At 45.1% G+C, this 22,735-nt stretch overlaps 1 protein-coding gene across 1 annotated transcript in view; it reads right to left on the bottom strand.

Annotated features, from left to right (window-relative positions):
* The window catches only part of SHISA6 (shisa family member 6), a 392,736-nt gene that overhangs the window by 40,116 nt on the left and 329,885 nt on the right, over positions 1-22,735 (bottom strand). Inside the window, exon 4 of the mRNA XM_073310637.1 lies at positions 22,615-22,677. Within this exon, the coding sequence (XP_073166738.1) occupies positions 22,615-22,677 (63 nt within the window). The remainder of the gene's footprint in view (positions 1-22,614; positions 22,678-22,735) is intronic.

Here is a 22,735-nt window from a genome sequence, read left to right as displayed (position 1 = left end):
GCACTGAGACAATGCCCCCACCCCTCTGTTTGTGCTTGGGTAGCGAAGAATTAGGGTAACATCCTTTTGCAAATCTGTCAGCAAGAACCTGCATACAATCTACATTTTGCATGGAGGCTTGGATAAGCTAAAATAAGCCTAGTCATATGTATGGGATTTGTGTTTAGTGTCAAAGCAAGAGAGTTAATTGACTGCTTGCATGAGGGGTGTGAAATTAAGTGCCATACTTTTCTAATAGGCTTGCACAGAATCAGTATGTCCGCTTACCATCTGTTTTTCATCCAGTCAATCAGGAGCAGCACATAATGAATCTGGCAAATGAGAGGTCACCTTGAAAACTACTGTCTATCTTTCAGCAAAACTAATGAATAAACTGAGATGGGTGGAGACTACTTGAGCTGACTTTTGCATAATGTATTTAAGACTCAGGTTCAGGGAACTGATGGGTTCCAGTCCGTAGGAATCACGCGTGCAATTTATACACCATCACTAGTTAAGTAGCAGTTTCTTTCTGCTTGGAGACGTGTCAGAATTTCACAATGTTAGAATCAGACATTGATTTTTTGTTCACATCACCTGTTGGATTCTGTGAGCCAGATGCAGGATGGGAGAACACAGTCCCTCCCCATTTCCACACAGCCAGAGTTAAATCCCCCTGCTATTTTCCCCAAACACAGAGAGAATGCCCAGGGTGTCCAGTCCTTTCGGATGCTTTGGGGGATGGAACGAATGCTCAGGGTTACTGCGAGTGGCTGCCACTAAACAGCCAGCCTTTACCCACAGTTCCCATGCCTTGGCGTCTGAGATACTGTAGTCATTTCTGATTCTAACTACATGGGAAGGCTCTTTTTTTGACTGTAAGCAGGAACCATATTTTCTTATGTATTGGTACAACATCCAGCACAACAGGACCCTGAGCCTGGCGGGGCCTCTGAGTAATACCGCTGTGATGGATCTGCCAAGCAGGGGACTGCAACTCCCGTCAGCTCCCTCCCACCGCACATCCCTTTCCCCTGGCCAGGGAGGAGGGGAAGGTCCTCCACCAGTAAGTGGCTGGTCTGTGCTGGGCAGTGGCAGCTGCATGGCTAGCCAGGAGTTGCAGAGAATTTGGATGCAGAGAGGAATCCCCAGGAACCAGCTGCAGAGCTATGTACAGAAGAAGCTGTGACTGATGGATGCTACAGCTGGGTGTGGGTTTGTGGGGTGCTTAGGGGGATCCTGCAACTGCTGGGCAGAGAGCCAGTGCAGAGATGCCCAATGAGAGACACTAGCAGCAGAGCTAGGGGTGGCATTCAGGACTCCTGACTCCCAGCCCACTGCCACCATCCACCTTCTGCCAGCCCTTCCCTTGTGGCTTGGTTTCTCTTCAGCCTGGCCTGGAAACATGAAAGCGCCTGGTTGCTTGAATAGAGACTGGAGTGGAGAGGATCCCCAGGCACTAGCCCTGACTCACAACTGGACTTCCCAGGGACCCAGACAGGAGCCGCTATTGCTCACCTGGAACTGGAACTGGTTAAGCCTCCAGAGCTAGGGTACCTGCACCCTTCCCCTTCCTGCAGCCCTAGGAAATGTGGGTGTGGGACCTACCAGGGTTAGTGCCTACAAGAATGAACTGCTGAAGCACCCACAGTGCTTGTGTCTGAGTCGCGGTGCACCTGGTGCAATATTAGCATCCTGGGGGCTTGGTGTGCTGGGCGCCCTGGTACTTACACTGCCACAGTAACACAGCTGTATCACTCTGCCCCGCTAGAGGTAGCAAAGCACCGTGTGAAGGCACTCGGGGGCAGGGTGCCCTGCCAAGCTTGCACAGAGGGCAGTGGAAGAGCTGGGGGGGTGGTACCTCAGTGCAGTGCCACCATCCCCCTTCTGCCAGCCCCTTCCCTGCAGCCGGGTTTCTCTTCTGCCTGGGCAATGCTCTTAGGGCCTGATCCTGCCCTCAGGGCAGCCAGCCACAGTTTTCCACTGACTTCAATGGGATGGGGCTGAAGTCTGGAGAACATCCAGCTCTGCTGGGCTCTGCTGGCTCTGCCCGCTGTGCAGCTCCCTGGGCGTGGGACTGCATCAACTCCATCAGGTAGTGGGTGAGATGGCATCGTGCCTGGCACGGCACTGTGGGGGCACCAAGGACCCAAGGCTGCATGCAGCAGCTGGCTGGGCACTGCGAGGGCTCTGGGTGTGAAGCTGCTTTTGGCACCGAGTGGCTCATTTCCGTGCCCACCAGGGGCTGCTGGCCCTGCCAATGGAGGGCTGTGCTGTGCCTGTTAGGCCCAGGCCAACACTGGGGCTGCGGGAAGGAGCAGAACTACTTCAATGACTGCTCCAGGGCCCTGGTGCCTAAGGGAGCCACAATGCCTCCTGGAGCTTGTAGGCTGCCAAGGGAGCATGCATGCTGCTACTCCCCTCACGGCCATGGCCTTAGCGGCCCATTTGCAGCTACATCTGCCCTTGGAGCTAGGGTTGAAATTCCCAGCTCGAGCAGATACACTGGCATTGAGCTAGCATGCTGAAAAAGAGCAGTGTAGCTGTGATAGCCCAGGCAGCGGCGTGAGCTAGCCGCCCCGAGTACATGCCCACGAGTTCGGGGCAGGTTTACTCAGGGTGGCTAGCCTGTTTCATCACTGCTGCTCCTCATGCTACTCTGGCTATTTTGCTACTTTTAGCACGTTTGCTCGAGGACCGCTTGTGGGAGTCTGGTTCCTCCAGCCAGGGAGGAATCACAGCCCTAGCTCCAAGGGAAGCTATACCCTGTGTGTGGCTAACACCCATGCGGAAGCCGGTGGGGAGCATCCCTTGTGCTCTGTGCACAGAGACTGCAGTTGTAGCTGGTCCCTGCATGGAAGCTCCCTTGGTCTCTTCCCCACTGCACTGAAGCTGGCCCCAATCTCACCTCCCATTACGCAGTGCCGGTGCTGCATGCAGCCTGGGCCCTGTCTGCCTCGGCTGCACTGAGCTCTTTGCAACCAGAAGGACAAGGGGAAATTCCATTATTTGTAATGAGCAAGGCTAGATTCTGAAGAGTGCAGGAAAATCTGGCCAAACCCATGGCTCTGCCCCCATTCTCTGAACATTTCCTCTGTTCTAAGGAGAACACTTAGGTAGGGCCTGGTGAAGCTTGTGTACAAGGAGGGGTGCCAATGCACCCTGAAGCTGGAGTGATGAGTTTGTGGGCAGGCGTATGCAAAGCTCAGGTGGGCACAGAGACATGAGCTTTGTTTGCATGAAGAGTCTGCACATATTTTGTATGACACATCAACAGATGCCTTTTTACAACATTCACCTGGTGAAAGCAAATAGTGTCTCCTAGGAAAAGTGATGCAGCCCAACCTTCTGCTGCTCAGCATCTGCTCATCACAGCTTCAGGCTTCTGTCAAAGCACTTCCCTTAGCACTCCCTTCTGCTCAGCCATTTCAAGGTTCAGGAAGAACCCTGCTCAGATCCTGAAACGTGCTCTTACAACCAGCATTAGCCTTAATGAAACGAGCTGTTTAGAAATGGTGATGGCCACCATTCTTCTAAAAATGATCTTGCACAACTCCACTGCTACAGTCGGCATTGAAGGGCAGCAAGAGGCAGAGCCAGCTTAGATACATTCCTCAGCAGTGACACGTTGTGCATCTTTTATTATTTTTGGAAAACATCTAAATTTTTATAATTAATCTAATAATCACCTCTTGCATTTACAGAGCATCTTCAGCCTCACGAATCTCCACAAGCTTTAAAGGGCTAGATCCTTGGCTGGTGCAAATCACCATTGCAACATCAGTGGAGTCACACTGGTTCACACCATCTGAGGAGCTGGCCAATGAAAGAGCCAATGGGAGTTTTGTTGTTTACCTTGGGGGTAGTGGGCTCAGCATCTGTAGGGCAGAGCACCTTGTGAGCATGGAGCTGAAGTCACTCAGGATTGGGCCTTTCCACAGTACTGCACATCCATACAGCACAGGAAGCACACCAGAACCATGTCACTCAGTATCCATGCAAAAGCAGCTACTTCTGAGTTTGAATATGGCAGCTTTTTAAGACCGCACCACAATGGTGCACACACGTCAGTGCAGGAGGAGAGGAACGCAGGTCCCAGTTGAAATGATGGGGAATTTCAGTAGGTGGAACTCCATTTGGTAAAGCACAGATTTTGTTTCAAGCTAAGAAAATTATACATGAGCACTTTGGCCTGCTTGACCAGCCCTGAACCCAGAAAATAGCTTAACCTAGGCAAGGGGTGGATAATACAGCAAATGCAGAGGTGGAAAAGCCTAGACTATATGCAATGTGGTAATATTACCTAGTGTACAGCAAATCCCACAGTCGGTGTAGAATGTGAGGGATCAGGACTCCTACTATCTCTGGCTGTTTTTACTGATTTTGAAAGACAATGTATTTGTGAAGTATCAGCCTAACAAATATGTGTACTATTAAGGCATTGGAGCCAGGACACTTCCTTATGCTTACAGCTTGCACGGTGCTGAGACGAAAGGGCCCTTTAGATACCCCAGGAGCAATGACATTCATTTGCTCTTGAAGGCTTTCTGGTTTGATGGGACAGTGTCATTATCACCATCTGTAACTTGGGGGTTACCATGCTGATCTGCTTTGTAAAACGCTTTGAGCTCCATGGCTGAAAAGTGCTGGGGATTATTATTCTGCAGTATTGTTGTAGCCATATTGGTCCCAGGATAGGAGAGAGACAAGGTAGATGAGGTAATACGTTTTACTGGACCAACTTCTGCTCATGGAAGGTACAAGTTTTTGAGCTACTCAGAGCTCTTCTTGGACGCTTGGAAGCTTGTACCTTCCACCAACAGAAGTTGGTCCAGTAAAAGATACTGCCTCATCTCCAGGGATTGTTATTATTTGATGACGACGACGATGATGATACAATACACAGTGTTCCACTGCTAAGTCTAAAAGTTATATCCGCTGCCAGTTGTTGGTTGACCTGCATGAAATGAATGGGTGGGATTCAGTTCCTAATAGGTAACTTTCCCCCTACACACTAATTGGCCTCATTTATTGACAATCTCAGTGGACAGCCAAGGATTTGATGAGCTATGGAAGCTTGTGCTGTACAGTTTTGCATATAAACAGGAGCTTGCAGACTGGACAAAGGGTGGGAAATTCTATTGTAAAGGAGACTCCAGCAGAGCTAGTGGGAAGGAATGGATGTGTCTTCACATCAGTTTTATATCTGATTTTTATGCTGCTGTGATTCAGTCTCTGGAGCTTTTAATCTGGCATTCTTAATCAGCATTACCTTCACTTTAAGATTTAGAATTCACTTTAGAAAAATTGCTTCCCCTTGTATATGGTTCGGAGGGGATGTTCTCCTGTTAAAAGCAGAGTTCAAATTATTTATTAACTTCAGGAACAGGATCCTATTCTGATGCCAGTATTAGAGCTACTGCTATGCTGGATGGTCATCTGTATTTTAAGCTAAAGCAGTTTCCATGGACACTGCCAGGCAAGAGACGGGATAATCAGGTGATACCCTGTTACAAAGCTAACCTGTAGTGCTTTCAAAATAAAGCATAAGAAGGAAAAATAAACAATTACATATTTAACTAGAGTCACAGAGTCATTGTGGCTGCCTGCTCTACTTGATGTTAATACAGATACTCATCAGAGAAATAACTATTACAGGGCCTGTATTCCTCTTAAGACACAGGCTCAATTGACTGCTGCATCCAGCTTATGCTAGGGGCAGCAGAGCAAATATGCTGTCAGAGAATTGGTGACAGCTCCCTGGTTTTTTTTTTTTTTTGCACAGTCATGGGCATAGACTACAGCAACCTGGGACCCTCCTATGATACTATGCCCCATATTCTTCATAGAGATATTGTTATGATATGAATATGGCATAACTAAGACGTGCTTCATGCCAGATGGGTCATGTGAGGTATCATTGGAAAGGTTATGATTTACTGAATATGATTATCCTATTTTTATGCATGTATCATTTCTGTATCTGAATTTAGGAATATTGACTATGTAACAATTACAAGTGGGTTTACACCTGGGGAACGCCCACCAGACAGAATGCTATCAGCCTGAATGGGCCATTAGGAAGAACAATAGGAATTTGAAGATGCAAATCTCCCACCTTTATGAGAAACTTCCTGGTATGCTGCAAACAACCTTTGACTCCTGGCTGCTTTGACACTGCAGGGTCATGTGCTCATGTCATCTGGTACTGGATTCCATCTTGGACTACTAGTATTTTTCCAGTAATAGGAGGTGGGGATCAAGCTGGGAAACAAAGGATTCTCGCCATATGTAAATCCTATTTAAAGCAGGGAAGTGAGTTAATCTTGGTTCAGTTCTCCACTGAATCCCTGCCCAGGATGACTGCTGGAAACATCTAAGAAACAAAGACAAAAGGAGGAGGGGGAAGGACTGAGCCCACGCTGGAAAAGGTGCTTGGCCCGTGAAAGGAATAACTGGAGTTTTAAGCTGCAAGCAAGAGCAAAAGAACCTTTAGGGTGAGAAATTACTATTTGTAACCAGTTTCCTTGGTGTATTAAGTTTAGTTTGTGTGTTTGTTTTGTTTGCTCAGTAATCTGCTTTGATCTATTTGCTATCCATTATAATCACGTAAAATCTATCTTTGTTTTGGTTTTCTCTAAACCAGTTTTTAAAATTCATAACTGGACGGGGGGGAGGGCGCAAAAAGCTGTACATATCTTAGAATCATAGAAACATAGAATATCAGGGTTGGAAGGGACCTCAGGAGGTCATCTAGTCCAACCACCCTGCTCAAAGCAGGACCAATCCCCAACTAAATCATCCCAGCCAGGGCTTTGTCAAGCCTGACCTTAAAATATCTAAGGAAGGAGATTCCACCACCTCCCTAGGTAACGCATTCCAGTGTTTCACCACCCTCCTAGTGAAAAAGTTTTTCCTAATATCCAACCTAAACCTTCCCCACTGCAACTTGAGACCATTACTCCTTGTTCTGTCATCAACTACCACTGAGAACAGTCTTCCTTCCCATTGAGGGAGGAGACTAATGTGAATTAGCTTATGCTGTACAATTTTTCTGTGCCAAGCAAGACAACACAATTTTGGGTATACACTCCAAAGGGGGTGTGCACTTGAGTGCAGGGCAATTCATTAGCTGAAAGTCTTCCCATGCAGTACTAATATCAGTGTCTGTGTCTTTCTGCAGCTGGATGTGTCCCTACCTGTGTGTGTGTAATAAAGGAGGCTTAAGGGCCTGGCTCAGCAGGACATGGTGAGGGAGCCCAGGCTGGTGGAAAAGGTGGGGTCAGTGGTACCCCAGTACATCAGGTGGCACCCCAGAAGGGGGGGCATCCTATCACACTTCCTTCCAGATGATGTCATGGAATCATAGAATCATAGGACCAGAAGGGACCTCGAGAAGTCATCTAGTCCAGTCCCCGGCACTCATGGCAAGGCTAAGTATTCTAGACCATCCCTGACAGGTGTTTGTCTAACCTGCTCTTAAAAATCTCCAGTGATGGAGATTCCACAACTTCCCTAGACAATTTATGTGCTTAACCACCCTGACAGTTAGGAAGTTTTTCCTGATGTCCAACCTAAACCGCCCTTGCTGCAATTTAAGCCCATTGCTTCTTGTCCTATCCTCAGAGGTAAAGAACAACAATTCTTCTCCCTCCTCCTTGTAACAACCTTTTATGTACTTGAAAACTGTTATCATGACCCTCTCAGTCTTCTCTTTGCTAGACTAAACAAACCCAATTTTTTCAATCTTCTCTCATAGCTGATATTTTTCTAGACCTTTAATCATTTTTGTTGTTCTTTTCTGGACTTTCTCCAATTTTTCCACATCTTTCCTGAAATGTGGCGCCCAGAACTGGACACAATACTCCAGTTGAGGCCTAATCAGCGTGGAGTAGAGTGGAAGAATTACTTATCATGTCTTGCTTACAACACTCCTGCTAATACATCCCAGAATGATGTTTGCTTTTTTTGCAACAATATTACACTGTTGACTCATATTTAGTTTGTGGTCCACTATGACCTCCAGATCCCTTTCTGCAGTACTCCTTCCTAAGCAGTCATTTCCCATTTTGTATGTGTGCAATTGATTGTTCTTCCTAAGTGAAGTACTTTGCATTTGTCCTTAATGAATTCATCCTATTTATTTCAGACCATTTCTCCAGTTTGTCCAGATATTTTTGAATTTTAATCCTATCCTCCAAAGCAATTGCAACCCCTCCCAGCTTGGTATCATCCACAAACTTTATAAGTGTACTCTGTATGACATTATCTAAATCATTGATGAATATATTGAACAGAACCGGACCCAGAACTGATCCCTGAAGGACCCCACTCATTGTGCCCTTCCAGCATGACTGTAAACCACTGATAACTACTCTCTGGGAATGGTTTTCCAACCAGTTTTGCACTCACCTTATAGTAGATCCATCTAGGTTGCATTTTCCTCATTTGTTTATGTAATGGTACCCTCTCGCACTGAGGATACCTCTCTGGGGGAGGGAATTCCAGTTATTAGGAAGAAACAGGTAATAGTTATGGGGGACTCAATCATTAGAAACATAGACAGCTGGGTTTGCAATGACCAGGAGAACCGCATGGTGACTTGCCTGCCTGGTGCGAATGTTGCGGATTTCTCGAGACATTTAGAAATCTTATGTGTAGTGCTGGGGAGGAGCCAGTGGTCATGGTACATGTAGGTGCCAATGACATAGGGAAGGACAGGAGAGAGGTCCTGGAGGCCAAATTTAAGCTGGTAGGTAAGAGATTGAAGTCCATGGTAGCATTCTCTGAAATGCTTCCAGTTCCACATACAGGGCCAGTTAGACAGGTAGAACTGCAAGGTCTCAATGCATGGATGAGATGATTGTGTAGGGAGGCACGATTTAGGGAGGTGCAATTTAGATTTATTAGGACCTGGGAAACTTTTTGGGAAAGGGGGAGCCTATACCAGAAGGAAAGACTCCACCTAAACCAAAATGGAACCAAATTGCTGACACTTAAAATTAAAAAGTTCATTGAGCAGTTTGTAAATTAAAGGGGGAAAGCTGACAGGTGCGGAGGAGCACATGGTTCAGACAGAGACATCCTTTGGGGCGTATCTATTAATGGAGATCCCCTATATCCTTGTAAGGAGGAGAGGATGGAAGATGCTAAAATATGGATAGGATCTGATGAGAAACAGTCAAATGAGAAAAAGTCCCATTCAATTACATCATGTAATGGCAGACAGCTAAAAAGTGATAAGTTTTTAAAGTGCTTATATCCAAATGCTAGAAGTCTAAATAATTAGATAAGTGAATTAGAGTGCCTCATATTAAATCAGGATATTGCTATAATAGGCATCACAGAAACTTGGTGAAATGAGACTAATCAATGGGACACAGTAATACCAGGCTACAAAATATATCGGAAGGACAGAACAGGTCATGCTGGTGGGGGAGTGGCACTACAGGTGAAAGGAAGCACAGAATCAATGAAGTAAAAATCTTAAATGAACCAAACTGTAGCATAGAATCTCTATGGATAGTAATTCCATGCTGGAATAATAAGAATATAGCAGTAGGAATATTTTACTGACCACCTGACAAGGATGGTGATAGTGACTGTGAAATGCTCAGGGAGATTGGAGAGGCTATACAAATAAAAAACTCAATAATAATGGGGGATTTCAACTATCCCCATATTAGCTGGGTACATGTTACCTGAGGACAGGATGCAGAGATAAAGTTTCTTGACACCTTAAATGACTGCTTCTTGGAGCAGCTAGTCCTGGAATCCGCAAGAGAAGAGGCAATTCTTGATTTAGTACTAAGTGGAGCATAGGATCTGGTCCAAGAAGTGATTATTGCTGGACTGCTTGGTAATAGTGACCATAATATAATTAAATTTAACATCCCTGTGGCAGGGAAAACACTACAGCAGCCCAATTCACTGTAGCATTAATTTCAGAAAGAGGGACAACACAAAATTGGGGAAGTTAGATAAACAGAAATTAAAAGGTACAGTGCAAAAAGTGAAATCCCTGCAAGCTGCATGGAAACTTTTTAAAGACACCATTATAGAGGCTCAACTTAAATGTATACCCCAAATTAAAAAACATAGTAAGAGAACCAAAAAAGTGTCACCGTGGTTAAACAGCAAAGTAAAAGAAATGGTGAGAAACAGCCTTTAAAAAATGGAAGTTAAATCCTAGTGAGGAAAATAGAAAGGCACATAAACTCTGGCAAATGAAGTGTAAAAATATAATTAGGAAAGCCAGCAATGAATTGGAAGAAGAGCTAGCCAAAGACACAAAATGTAATAGTAAACATTTTTTTAAGTACATCAGAAGCAGGAAGCCTGCTAAACAACCACTGGACAATCGAGATGCCAAAGGAACATTCAAGGATGATAAGGCCATTGCAGAGAAGCTAAATGAATTCTTTGCATCAGTCTTCACAAACCTGAGCCATTCTTTTTAGGTGACAAATCTGAGAAAATGTCCCAGATTGAGGTGTCATTAGAGGAGGTTTTGGAACAAATTGATAAATTAAACAATAATAAGTCACCAGGACCAGATGGTATTCACCCAAGAGTTCTGAAGGAACTCAAATGTGAAATTGCAGAACTGCTAACTGTAGTTTGTAACCTAGCATTTAAATCAGCTTCTGTACCAAATGAGCGGAGGATAGTTAATGTGACGCCAATTTTTAAAAAGGGCTCCAGAGGTGATCCCGGCAATTACAGGCTGGTAAGCCTGACTTCAGTACCAGCAAACTGGTTGAAACTATAGTAAAGAACAAAATTGGCAAACACATAGATGAACATCATTTGTTGGGGAAGAGTCAACATGGTTTTTGTAAAGGGACATCATGCCTCACCAATCGACTAGAGTTCTTCGAGGGGGTCAACAAGCATGTGGACAAAGGGGATCCAGTGGATATAGTGTACTTAGATTTTCAGCAAGCCATTGACAAGATCCCTCACCAACGGCTCTTAAGCAAAGTAAGCTGTCATGGGATAAGAGGGAAGGTCCTCTCATGGATCGATAACTGATTAAAAGGTAGGAAACAAAGGGTAGGAATAAATGGTCAGATTTCAGAATGGAGAGAGGTAAATAGTGGTGTCCCCCAGGGGTCTGTACTGGGCCCAGTCCTATTCAACATATTCATAAATGATCTGGAAAAAGGGGTGAACAGCGAGGTGGGAAAATTTGCAGAGGATACAAAACTACTCAAAATAGTTAAGTCCCAAGCAGACTGCAAATAGCTACAAAAGGATGTCTCAAAACTGAGTGACTGGGCAACAAAATGACAGATGAAATTCTCTGCTGATAAATGCGAAGTAATGCACATTGGAAAACATAATGCCAATTATACATATAAAATGGTGGAGTATAAATTAGCTGTTAACACTCAAGAAAGAGATCTTGGAGTCATTGTGGATAGTTCTCTGAAAACATCCACTCAATGTGCAGCAATAGTAAAAAAGCAAACAGAATGTTGGGAATCATTAAGAAAGGGATAGATAATATGAGAGAAAATATCATATTGCCTCTATATAAATCCATGGTATGCCCACATCTTGAATACTGCATGCAGATGTGGTCACCCCATCTCAAAAAAGATATACTGGAATTGGAAAAGGTTCAGAAAAGGGCAACAAAAATTATGAGGCTTCCATATAAGGAGAGATCAATAAAACTGGGACTTTTCCGCTTGGAAAAGAGACGATTATGGTGGGATATGATAGAGGCCTATAACATTATGCCTCGTGTGGAGAAAGTAAATAAGGAAGTGTTATTTACTCCTTTTCATAATACAAGTACAAGGGGTCACCATATGAAATGAATAGGCAGCAGGTTTAAATCAAACAGAAGGAAGTATTTTTTCACACAACGCACAGTCAACCTGCTCCTTGCTAGAGGATGTTGTGAAGTCTAAGAGTATAACAGGGTTAAAAAAAGAACTAGATAATTTCATGGAGGATAGGTCCATCAGTGGCTATTAGCCAGGATGGGCAGGGATGGTGTCCCTAGTCTCTGTTTGCAGGTGCTGGGGATGGGTGACGGGGGTGGATCACTTGATGATTTCCTGTTCTGTTCATTCCCTTTGGGGCACCTGGCGTTGGCCACTGTCGGAAGACAGGATACTGGGCTAGATGGACCTTTGGTCTGACCCAGTATGGCCGTTCTTATGTTCTTATCTTGAGGGCTGCTCTAAACTGTGTCAGCTGGCTATGGTCCTCTAGGAGACCATCTGCTAGCTGAGGACTGCTAGAGCAGATTGCATTCCAGGTACTTTCCCTGCCTGAGACATCCCTTCCCACCCCAGACATGCCCCCTGCACTAGGGGATGTGGGTGGGAAGTATTGGAGCTAGCTCTGTCAGCTCTAGGTCTTCTGGGGCCTCCCCTAGGCCAGGGGTATCTTCAGCAATGGGAGTCCTGCATACCCTCTGAGCCAGCTGAGCAGTGCTCGAGGAGTGGAGTAGGGCTCAGAACCTGGCCCTATAGTTGTTTGTGCCTGATTCACCAGGGCTTTACTCCAATTTACTCTGGGGTTACAGCACGGTATCACTGGAGTGGTGAGTCAGACCCTTTGTGTCTATTTTCTTTTTTTGCAAAACTGCAAAAGTTGTGACTCTGGGAGCCCCTCAGTGCTGACAGGAAGAGGGCACAAGATAACATTCCTCAGATCAGGCCTGACACACTCACTCTTCTCCCCCGGTTCCCCCCCATTCTAATTGTATTTAAAGGGTGTCCTGTGTGATCTTATATGCAAACTGGAAACACACTGGTCATTAATGCTCTCGCACAATGTATGTACAGGTGGTGTAGAAAGAATTAAGAGATGTGTGATGGAAAAACATTCTTATCAGGAGTTTTGCAAGGAGTGCATAAACTCAGCCTAGAGAAAGGAGTAGTGTTTGGCCTCTTTTCCTGTGTCTCCAATGTAAACTGAGCCAGGTAACACCTCCAAGGACAGTGAAAAGTGCATCTGCATAAAAGGTAAACAAAGTCATCAAGTTAACAAGTTGGGGGGAGGGGAAGACCACATAGTTATCATGATGAGGGATGGAGCTTGCTCCCTCAGGAAGCCTTCCTGACTCTTGAAACAGAGGCAATAGACTCTGGGAAATATAAGCAAAGACAGACAACCATTTTGGTACCATCCCCTGGGGGATACATGGGGACAGCGTTCTTGTAATTGGAAAAGGGTGGATCCTTCAGACAAGGGGGCTGAAGTCTCTGAGAACCGGAAATAGTTGAGAAACCTGCCTAGGCAAAAATTGTAACTTGCTGAAGTTTTAGTCACTAGAAAGTGTGTTTTGTTTTGTTTTTCTTGTTTTCTTTTCTCTTGTTTTCTTCTTTCTTTTTTTTTCTCCTGTGCTTTCTGTTCATCCTTCTAATCACTTCAGCCTGTGTTCTTTGTTAATACACTTGGTCAGTGCTGTGTATGAAGCTGAAGTGTGGGTCTGCAGCTAAACTACCAGGCTGGTGTGTACGCGGTCCCTTTGGAGGCAGCAGACTTAGTAATTTGTATGAGGGACCAGTGCAAGGGCCTGGACACCACAAGGAACCTGGTTTTGGGTGGACTTGGGACTGAAGGGCTGTAGGTGTCACCTGCAAGGAGGAATCAGGATGGTGGAAGCCAAGGTGAGGTCATTGTGCTGTGAGCAGGCTGTTGATTATCAGGGCTCTGTGCCAAAGCTGCACAGCACAGATATACCCAGGGTTACAGGGGAAGTTGGGACAGAACCCCCTACTGGTCAGGGTTGAATCCCAGAGCATCACAAAAGTATTGAACCATGATTTTCCACTGGTCTGCTCTTCACAAAGGGCTAGCACTGTATTCTACAAGCCAGAGCAGAGACTGGCTGGTTCATGTCCCTTTCCTGCCCCAGCTTCATATTGTCAGTATTGCCTTGCAGTTGTATTGAAAAAAGTGAACATATCTATTTGTTTGGGGTTTCTTATACTGGAGATCTGATTATCTTTTAATTGCCTTACACACTGTTCTACTGGGAGTAAAGCTCATTTAAACTGTCCTTAATTCTTATGATTTTGTAAGCAGTGTCTTAAACACAATAGACACAAAATCCACTGCAAATTGCTGGAGTGGATGCCATGGTACAGGGAATCATTTTCATATCTTTTGGGATCGTCCCAAATTGAATGCTTCTGGCCTGATGTTAGAAAATTGACGCAAGAGTTATTTCAGGGCTATATCCCCCAAAGCCCTATTACTGTGCCATTAGAAAAATGCCCTGATTTAACAATGATCTGAAATTAAAACAAAGACAGATACTTGCTTAGAATTCTTGTGGCTGCAGCCATTAAGTGAATCTTACCACCGTTCCTGCAAAACCAATACTGTTTATAGAAAAGTGGTTGATCAGAATAAAACAACTGAGAAATGGAGCAAGTTACTGCCCGTATTAGATTAACAACTAACCTAGTAGTAGGACAATTAGCCAAATGCAATGAGTGGATAAAAAAATTACGAATATAACTTTCCAACTAACATCATTTATTTTATTTATTAATTACATATTTAGATTTAAAATAATAATTATTCTGACCCCGGTGCCCTGACATAATTAATTATACAATAAATAAAAATTAATTAAAAGTCAGCATCACTGAAATAATCGGTTGCACAGAAATACAGCCAACCAGCCCATATGTGTATATAGTGTAATGGACCCTATGCTGCCTCAACTCTACTGTATATCCTTACCTGTTATATGTGTCACCCTCTCTTTTAATATTTATGTAAGAGAATCACTTGTATTTTCAATAATTCTGTGTTATCTTGAAAAAATGTTAGTAACTAAACATTAACGGTTACATTATCAAAAGATGAATCTGAGTCGTATGTAAAAAATGTGGAATTGTGTGTGCAAAGCCTACACTTGACCACTCAGTTGCACTGTAGTTTTACATGCAAGTTGTACAGGCAAAGCTCAAATTGAACTTTCTGAAAATGTAGACCTAAAGTTCTTCTTTTAGTCATGTTGGGCTAAATTCTGGTCCCAGTGAAGTCAATATCAAAACTTCCATTGTCTTCAATGGGACCAAGATCTGGAGCACAATTTCCAGAAGTGTCTGAGGACCAGGTTTCCAAAGGTACTTAGACACCTAAATACCTTTAAACATCTGGCCTTAGTAACGTAGGAGCCTAAGTCCCATTGACTTTCAATGGGACTCATGAGAGTGTCTTCACTGTCATCAGCGATGTGATCACAGCACATGTAGACATGACTGCACTAGCTGCGATCATGTGTGCTCCAGTGACAACAGCAGTGAAGCTGTGGCAGCCCTGCAGCAGCATGGGCTGTATAAGCCCCCCTGGGACCCGGGATATGTACTTGATTTGCTGCTCATGCTGCTGCAGATTCACAGCTATTGTTATTCCAGCTAGCTAGATACGAGGGCTGCAATCACAGCTCTGGTGGCAGTATGTGCAGGGGGGTCGACTGCCTCTCCAGCAGCCTTAATGTGTATGTGTGGCACCTTTCACATGCGGTTGGAGGGCAAACCTGCCCCACGCTTGCCCAGGAATGGCAGCTCATGTCCCCCAGGGGTGGGACCAGCTCCCCACTCCGAGTATTGTAACATGGCAAATGAGGGCTCAGCACCATTCAGGTTCCTCACTTCCAGAGTGGAGAGCCTGGCCCAGCTGCACAGGACAGGGGCCACTGCTGTGGGGTTGGTGCAGGGTGATCTTGCTCTCCAGTCCCCCACGCATGACCCATTCCCCCCTGGCTCTGCCACTGAGAGGAGTCAGACCCATCATCTCCTAAAGCACATAGGGACTTTTGAAAATTGTATCCCAAATCTACTCTATGGTATTTCCTGGGTGACTATGACTTTTGTGTCTACGCACCATATACACTTCTGTCCAAAGCCTGTAACAAACCTGTGGGTCTCTATTGCAATTCCCTAGAACAGGGTGTTTGCCAGGTACTGGTCTGCTTTTCTCCTGTGTTCCTCTCCCTGCAGGAAAGTGTCTTGATCTAGCTCCCAAACCAGCATTAGATATGGACAAGGGCAGCTCCTAACACCACACCACCCCTGTCAGAATGGAGGGACTAGATGATGGAGATTAGGGGGTGGAAAACCCCACTCCTTTGAAGCTGTGCCTCTCCACAGAGTAGTCCCTGAAAACATTGTGCAACACCCTCATGCATGTCTCACCTTCTTGTGCACTTTCCCACTCTGCCAGGCAGAACAGAATGGGGACACTTTCCTTTGAACTCTGCTTCAGCAGCCATTAATGCAAATAATGCAACTGCAATTAAGGAATGGCAGCCTGGCAGAACACATAACCCATGATCCCATCATTAACAGTCATTCCTTCCTCAAAGAAAATAACTCGGTGCAAGCAAATCACAGCTCTCACACCTGCCTCAATGAGAAAACAGCGTCTCGGTATTGTGGAGCCAGGCTAGTCACAGGCCTGCATATATGAGACGAAGGTTATGGGGAAAGCACTCAAGAACTCGCACGGATCAGGAGTTTTTGGGGCAACCTAGAAAATATTAAAATCTAGAGATTTCCTCTCTCAGATTTGAAATGACTGAGAATTACACCCACCAGAACTGTCTCCTGGTTACCTTGTATCCCTGGGAAAATATTCAAAACCTGGTCCTGGAATCCATGTCACCTTCTGCTCTGATCTTCCTTAGGTGCCTTTTTAGTTACTTTTATGTAAACGTGTGTTGGGTGGTATTTTGTCTCATACACGCTTGGCAGGAGCTTTTGTTCATGTACAAATGGGATAGGCATATGTCAATTTGCATAGTCACACTGGACATGCTTATCTTATCCCATCCACTCAGGAACTAAGACCACACCATTTACTTAGCTGACCAAACACACCGCTTGAAGAGAGGATTCTGAATATTGAACACTTATTGGAGCTCAATATGATCTTTTTGATGGATTACCCATAACAAACATTCATCATGATCACGAATATGTGAGCAGAATAAAGGGACAAATCAAATGAATATACTGTTTGTAATTAAATAGATCAACCTGCTCTATAGATGAGTATCACAAAAGATACCCAGTAGATAAGAGAGCTAAGGGAAGAAAAGTACTTGAAAATCTGCAACCTAAGATCATGAATATATCTGCTTTGATCCTCTTTCTCTCTTCCAACTACACAGAAAAAGAAGGCATCTGTCAGATCAAGAGAGGAGTTTAACTATCTTGGCACATGTTGTTACCTAAAATCATTAAATGCAACAGAGAAACTGGCTGTCTAAGTATCTAAAGGTGATGGAACTAATGCACAATTCACAGGCAGAAAAAGTAGGTAAACTGGCGTCGATGCAGCAAGTGCAGATTTAAGTGTGCGCTGCCTTTCAAGAATATTTGTGTTTAAATCAACAACAACAAAAGTGCACACGTGCACGCAAACACACACGCACACACACACACACCTTAGAAAGCCAGACAGCCGGGGGATAAGGTTGCACTACTCGAACAAGAAAATGGCTCTCTTTTAGCTAATTACCCCCTGCTCTCACACTGTCCCAGGTGATTTGCAGATATGTATTGGGATTATAATGAGCAGCACAATTTTCTTTTCTATTTTTTACATGGTATTATGGAAATGGAGCTCAAAGATATTTAGGGCTCAATCATGGCTTTGCCATGAGCACTATGAAGGGCTGCGGATTTTGTGTTTCTCTGGAAGCAGAACTCAGAGTCACAATTTATCTCCCAGTTTCCCCTGTTTTGAGGGGGACATGCTGCGTGCTCACCCTATTCCTTTATCTCTATTCTTATTTCTCTTTTTTGCTAAAAAATAAAACAAAAATGTGTTGGGATTTTGAATTCTAGTTAACACCTATGTTTTTAGGGTGTCATTAATTCAGGAACTCCTTGTCCAATTTACCTCAGCTTTAATATGTATAGTCCATCTTGCTGCTGGATCTAACCTACCAAATTTTGAAATTGACATCACTTCTTTGTGGTTTTTGGAGGACAGGATAAAATTTAGACTAATAATGGAAAATTACCTGTAACCTGAATGATGAAGTGGCTACTGCCTTTCTGGAATAGGAGTGGGCCAAACAAAGGTTCAAGGTAACTTTTTCAAGACAAATTATTCTCCCATCCTCTCGTAGAATCATAGAATATCAGGGTTGGAAGGGACCTCAGGAGATCATCTCGTCCAACCACCCTGCTCAAAGCAGGACCAATCCCCAACTAAATCATCCCAGCCAGGGCTTTGTCAAGCCTGACCTTAAAAACTTCAAAGGAAGGAGATTCTACCACCTCCCTAGGTAACGCATTCCAGTGTTTCACCACCCTCCTAGTGAAAAAGTTTTTCCTAATATCCAACCTAAATCTCCCCCACTGCAACTTGAGACCATTACTCCTTGTTATGTCATCTGCTACCACTGAGAACAGTCTAGAGCCAACCTCTTTGGAACCCCCTTTCAGGTAGTTGAAAGCAGCTATCAAAAGCCTCCTCTTTCTTCTCTTCTGCAGACTAAACAATCCCAGTTCCCTCAGCCTCTCCTCATAAGTCATGTGTTCCAGTCTCCTAATCATTTTTGTTGCCTTCTGCTGGACACTTTCCAATTTTTTCACATCCTTCTTGTAGTGTGGGGTCCAAATTGGACACAGTACTCCAGATGAGGCCTCACCAATGTCAAATAGAGGGGAACGATCACGTCCCTCGATCTGCTAGCAATGCCCCTACTTATAGATCCCAAAATGCCATTGGCCTTCTTGGCAACAAGGGCACACTGTTGACTCATATCCAGCTTCTCGTCCACTGTAACCTCTACGTCCTTTTCTGCAGAACTGCTGCCTAGCCATTCGGTCCCTAATCTGTAGCGGTGCATGGGATTCTTCCGTCCTAAGTGCAGAACTCTGCAGTTGTCCTTGTTGAACCTCATCAGATTTCTTTTGGCCCAATCCTCTAATTTGCCTAGGTCCTTCAGTATCCTATCCCTACCCTCCAGCGTATCTACCTCTCCTCCCAGTTTAGTGTCATCCGCAAACTTGCTGAGGGTGCAATCCACGCCATCTTCCAGATCATTAATGAAGATATTGAAGAAAACCGACCCCAGGACTGACACTTGAGCACTCCACTTGATACTGGCTGCAAACTAGACATGAAGCCATTGATCACTATCCGTTGAGCCTGACAATCTAGCCAGCTTTCTATCCACCTTATAGTCCATTCATCCAGCCCATACTTCTTTAACTTGCTGGCAAGAATACTGTGGGAGACCATGTCAAAAGCTTTGGTAAAGTCAAAGAATAACACGCCCATTGCTTTCCCCTCATCCACAGAGCCAGTTATCTCACCATAGAAGGCAATTAGATTAGTCAGGCATGACTTGCCCTAGGTGAATCCATGCTGACTGTTCCTGATCACTTTCCCCTCCTCTAAGTGCTTCTGAATTGATTCCTTGAGGACCTGCTCCATGATTTTTCCAGGGACTGAGGTGAGGCTGACTGGCCTGTAGTTCCCGGATCCTCCTTCTTCCCTTCTTAAAAGATGGGCACTACATTAGTCTTTTTCCTTTTGTCCGAGACCTCCCCCGATGGCCATGAGTTTTCAAAGATAATGGCCAATGGCTCTGCAATCACATCCACCAACTCCTTTAGCACTCTCAGATGCAGCACACCCGGCGCCATGGACTTGTGCTAATCCAGCTTTTCTAACTAGTCCCGAACCACTTCTTTCTCCACAGAGGGCTGGTCACCTCCTCCCCATGCTGTGCTGCCCAGTGCAGTAGTCTGGGAGCTAACCTTGTTCGTGAAGACAGAGGCAAAAAAAGCACTGAGTACATTAGCTTTTTCCACATCTTCTGTCACTAGGTTGCCTCCCTCATTCAGTAAGGGGCCCACACTTTCCTTGACTTTCTTCTTGTTGCTAACATACCTGAAGAAACCCTTCTTGTTACTCTTAACATCTCTTGCTAGCTGCAACTCCAAATATGATTTGACCTTCCTGATTTCACTCCTGCATGCCTGAGCAATATTTTTATACTCTTCCCTGGTCATTTGTCCAATCTTCCACTTCTTGTAAGCTTCTTTTTTGTGTTTAAGTTCAGCAAGGATTTCACTGTTAAGCCAAGCTAGTCGCCTGCCATAATTACTATTCTTTCTACACATCGGGATGGTTTGTCCCTGTAACCTCAATAAGGATTCTTTAAAATACAGCCAGCTCTCCTGGACTCCTTTCCCCCTCATGTTATTCTCCCAGGGGATCCTGCCCATCAGTTACCTGAGGGAGTCAAAGTGTGCTTTTCTGAAGTCCAGGGTCCATATTCTGCTGCTCTCCTTTCTTCCTTGTGTCAGGATCCTGAACTTGGCCATCTCATGGTCACTGCCTCCCAGGTTCCCATTCACTTTTGCTTCTCCTACTAATTCTTCCTGGTTTGTGAGCAGCAGGTCAAGAAGAGTTCTGTCCCTAGTTGGTTCCTCCAGCACTTGCACCAGGAAATTGTCCCCTACACTTCCCAAAAACTTTCTAGATTGTCTATGCACCGCTGTATTGCTCTCCCAGCAGATATCAAGGTGATTGAAGTCTCCCATGAGAACCAGAGCCTGCGATCTAGTAACTTCCATTAGTTGCTGGAAGAAAGCCTCGTCCATCTCATCCCCCTGGTCTGGTGGTCTATAGCAGACTCCCACCACGACATCACCCTTGTTGCTCACACATCTCTTAAGATGTGGAGATGTGGAAGCTTCAGATCAAACACAAGACAACTTTCATAATAAATGTATCCCAGAATATTTTACTGATGTGGTATAGCTACAGAGCTAGATAATACATACAGTAACAGGAGAGAAAGAAATTCAGAGATACAGGAAAGGGAGAACTGATATGTATTCAGATGGGATTTACACAGAGGTGGAAAGCTGGTGTAATGAGAGGGATGGTCCAGACAGCAGATGTTTCTCACAGCCCAAGCGGAGAGATTATGAGGAAGGAGAGAGCAAAATGAGCAGGGGAAACAGGTGGCACAACTCCAAAGAGGCACGTGGACATGGGGAGGATAATTCTGAACTGGATGGTGAAGTGAACTGGGCGCCAGCAGGGTGTGATTTGATTGGAATATTTTGTACTGAGGGAATGTAGGCAGCAGCATTCTGCACATGCTGGAGTCTAGGGAGCTGGGGCTTGAGAAGACAGAGGGAGAAGGGAGCTGCAGTAGATGAGGTGAGAGGAGATGAATAAACAAAAGGGGTTTTCAGCAGAGGTGGAGGTGAGGCCCTGGCACGGACAGGCAGAGCTGTGGATATAGGGACATGGACACCATTTGGATGATGCAGGTTATGAACAATGGAATCACGTGGAAGCTCTGACTCAAAGAGGAAGTATGAGCAGAGGTTGAGGATGCTGTGCCTCCCCAAGAGAAGCACTTTGGCCACTGAGACAGTTTACTGAAGGAAGCTGAGATGAAACCACAGTTTACTTGGCCAAGAGGACACAGTTGTTGGACAGGAAAAGGCCACTAAAGGTACTGAAAGACACAGACAGCAGAGAGAAAGGAAATTCCAGAGCTCATTGAGGAAAGGCTATCAAAGGGAGCCCCTGAAGGGCTGTCCAAATTGATGGAAGACTGAATCAAGGGAAGCTTCGTAGATACACTGGAAGGGTAACACTAGGCCTATATCAGAGGTGACAGTACGTTTTATACAGCCATGGGGTGATAAGCTACCCAGACCATCTACAGAGGGGTCAGTTCTAGGGTTGTGGAGATGAGTCAGCAGAGGTACAAGGTGAGTGATCGCTGCTGTTTGTTGCCTTTTCATTCCTACAGCTCGTGAAGTGCCCAGTTTTCAGATGGCTGGAAGAGTAGCAAAGAGCAAAGCATGGAAACAGGCTCTCCTCCTTGTGCAGGGTGAGAAAAAGAGAGTGTTTCTGGATCCCCTGACTTTCTCTCCATTTCTTCCCTGCTCCCTCAGTGACTCGACATCACAGGGACCCCCCCCAACCCCAATAGCCCACAAACTTCCGTCAGTACCACTTCTGGTGCTGGCCACTGCAGAGTGAGGTGAGGCCATCCCTGCTGTAGGGGCTGAGCATGCTGCCTTGGAAGTGCTCCCAGCCTGGGGGCCTGAAGAGAGAAACTAGAGGGGATACTGGCAAGTGACACAAGGGCAGGTGTCTGCACATCCCTGGGCCCTAAGGGTCTGGTCAGTTTAGGAGCGCTCTGAACTCAATCTCAACCCCCCCCCCCCCGCCCACATGTGACACCAACAGCCTGTTGGTTCAGGCCCTAGTTTCCCTGTGTTTAATATGCATTCCTAGCCTATCTTAGCAATTGTGAAATGATGTCATCTGCTTGCTGGCGAGGGTACAGGAGGGGCTTCTCTCTGGTGCTGTCCCAGGCAGCAGGATCTGCGACAGCCGATGGTGGACATGGAAATGAATACAGAGCTTCCAGACAGGAGGAAACACAAAGCTGGTATTTAATTGAAGCTATGAGATCGGGCCATATTTAAACGTGTCCATTATTAGATATATGGTCCTACGTTTAATGCAAATAGAATAAATCATTCATATCTCATTGACATATGAACTATTCTATTCACATTAAACATAATTTTAATGCCAGTAAGTGTTACTGGCTGTCAGAGGAAAGTTACAATACGTGCCATTTTCTCTTACCATTTGTAGGTGTCTGGGTTGCACTGTTTAGTATCAGGTGGTTATAATTTTGTTCTTGGTCATCTGAAATTCACAGAAAAAAATCCTTTTAAGAAACAGCTCAGCGAATCCACTGATCTGC

Source organism: Lepidochelys kempii, chromosome 14 (genome assembly GCF_965140265.1).
Source record: "Lepidochelys kempii isolate rLepKem1 chromosome 14, rLepKem1.hap2, whole genome shotgun sequence".
NCBI lineage: Eukaryota > Metazoa > Chordata > Testudines > Cheloniidae > Lepidochelys > Lepidochelys kempii.
The sequence above is the reverse complement of the archived record's forward strand: the minus strand, read 5'-3'. Positions and strand labels throughout refer to the sequence as shown.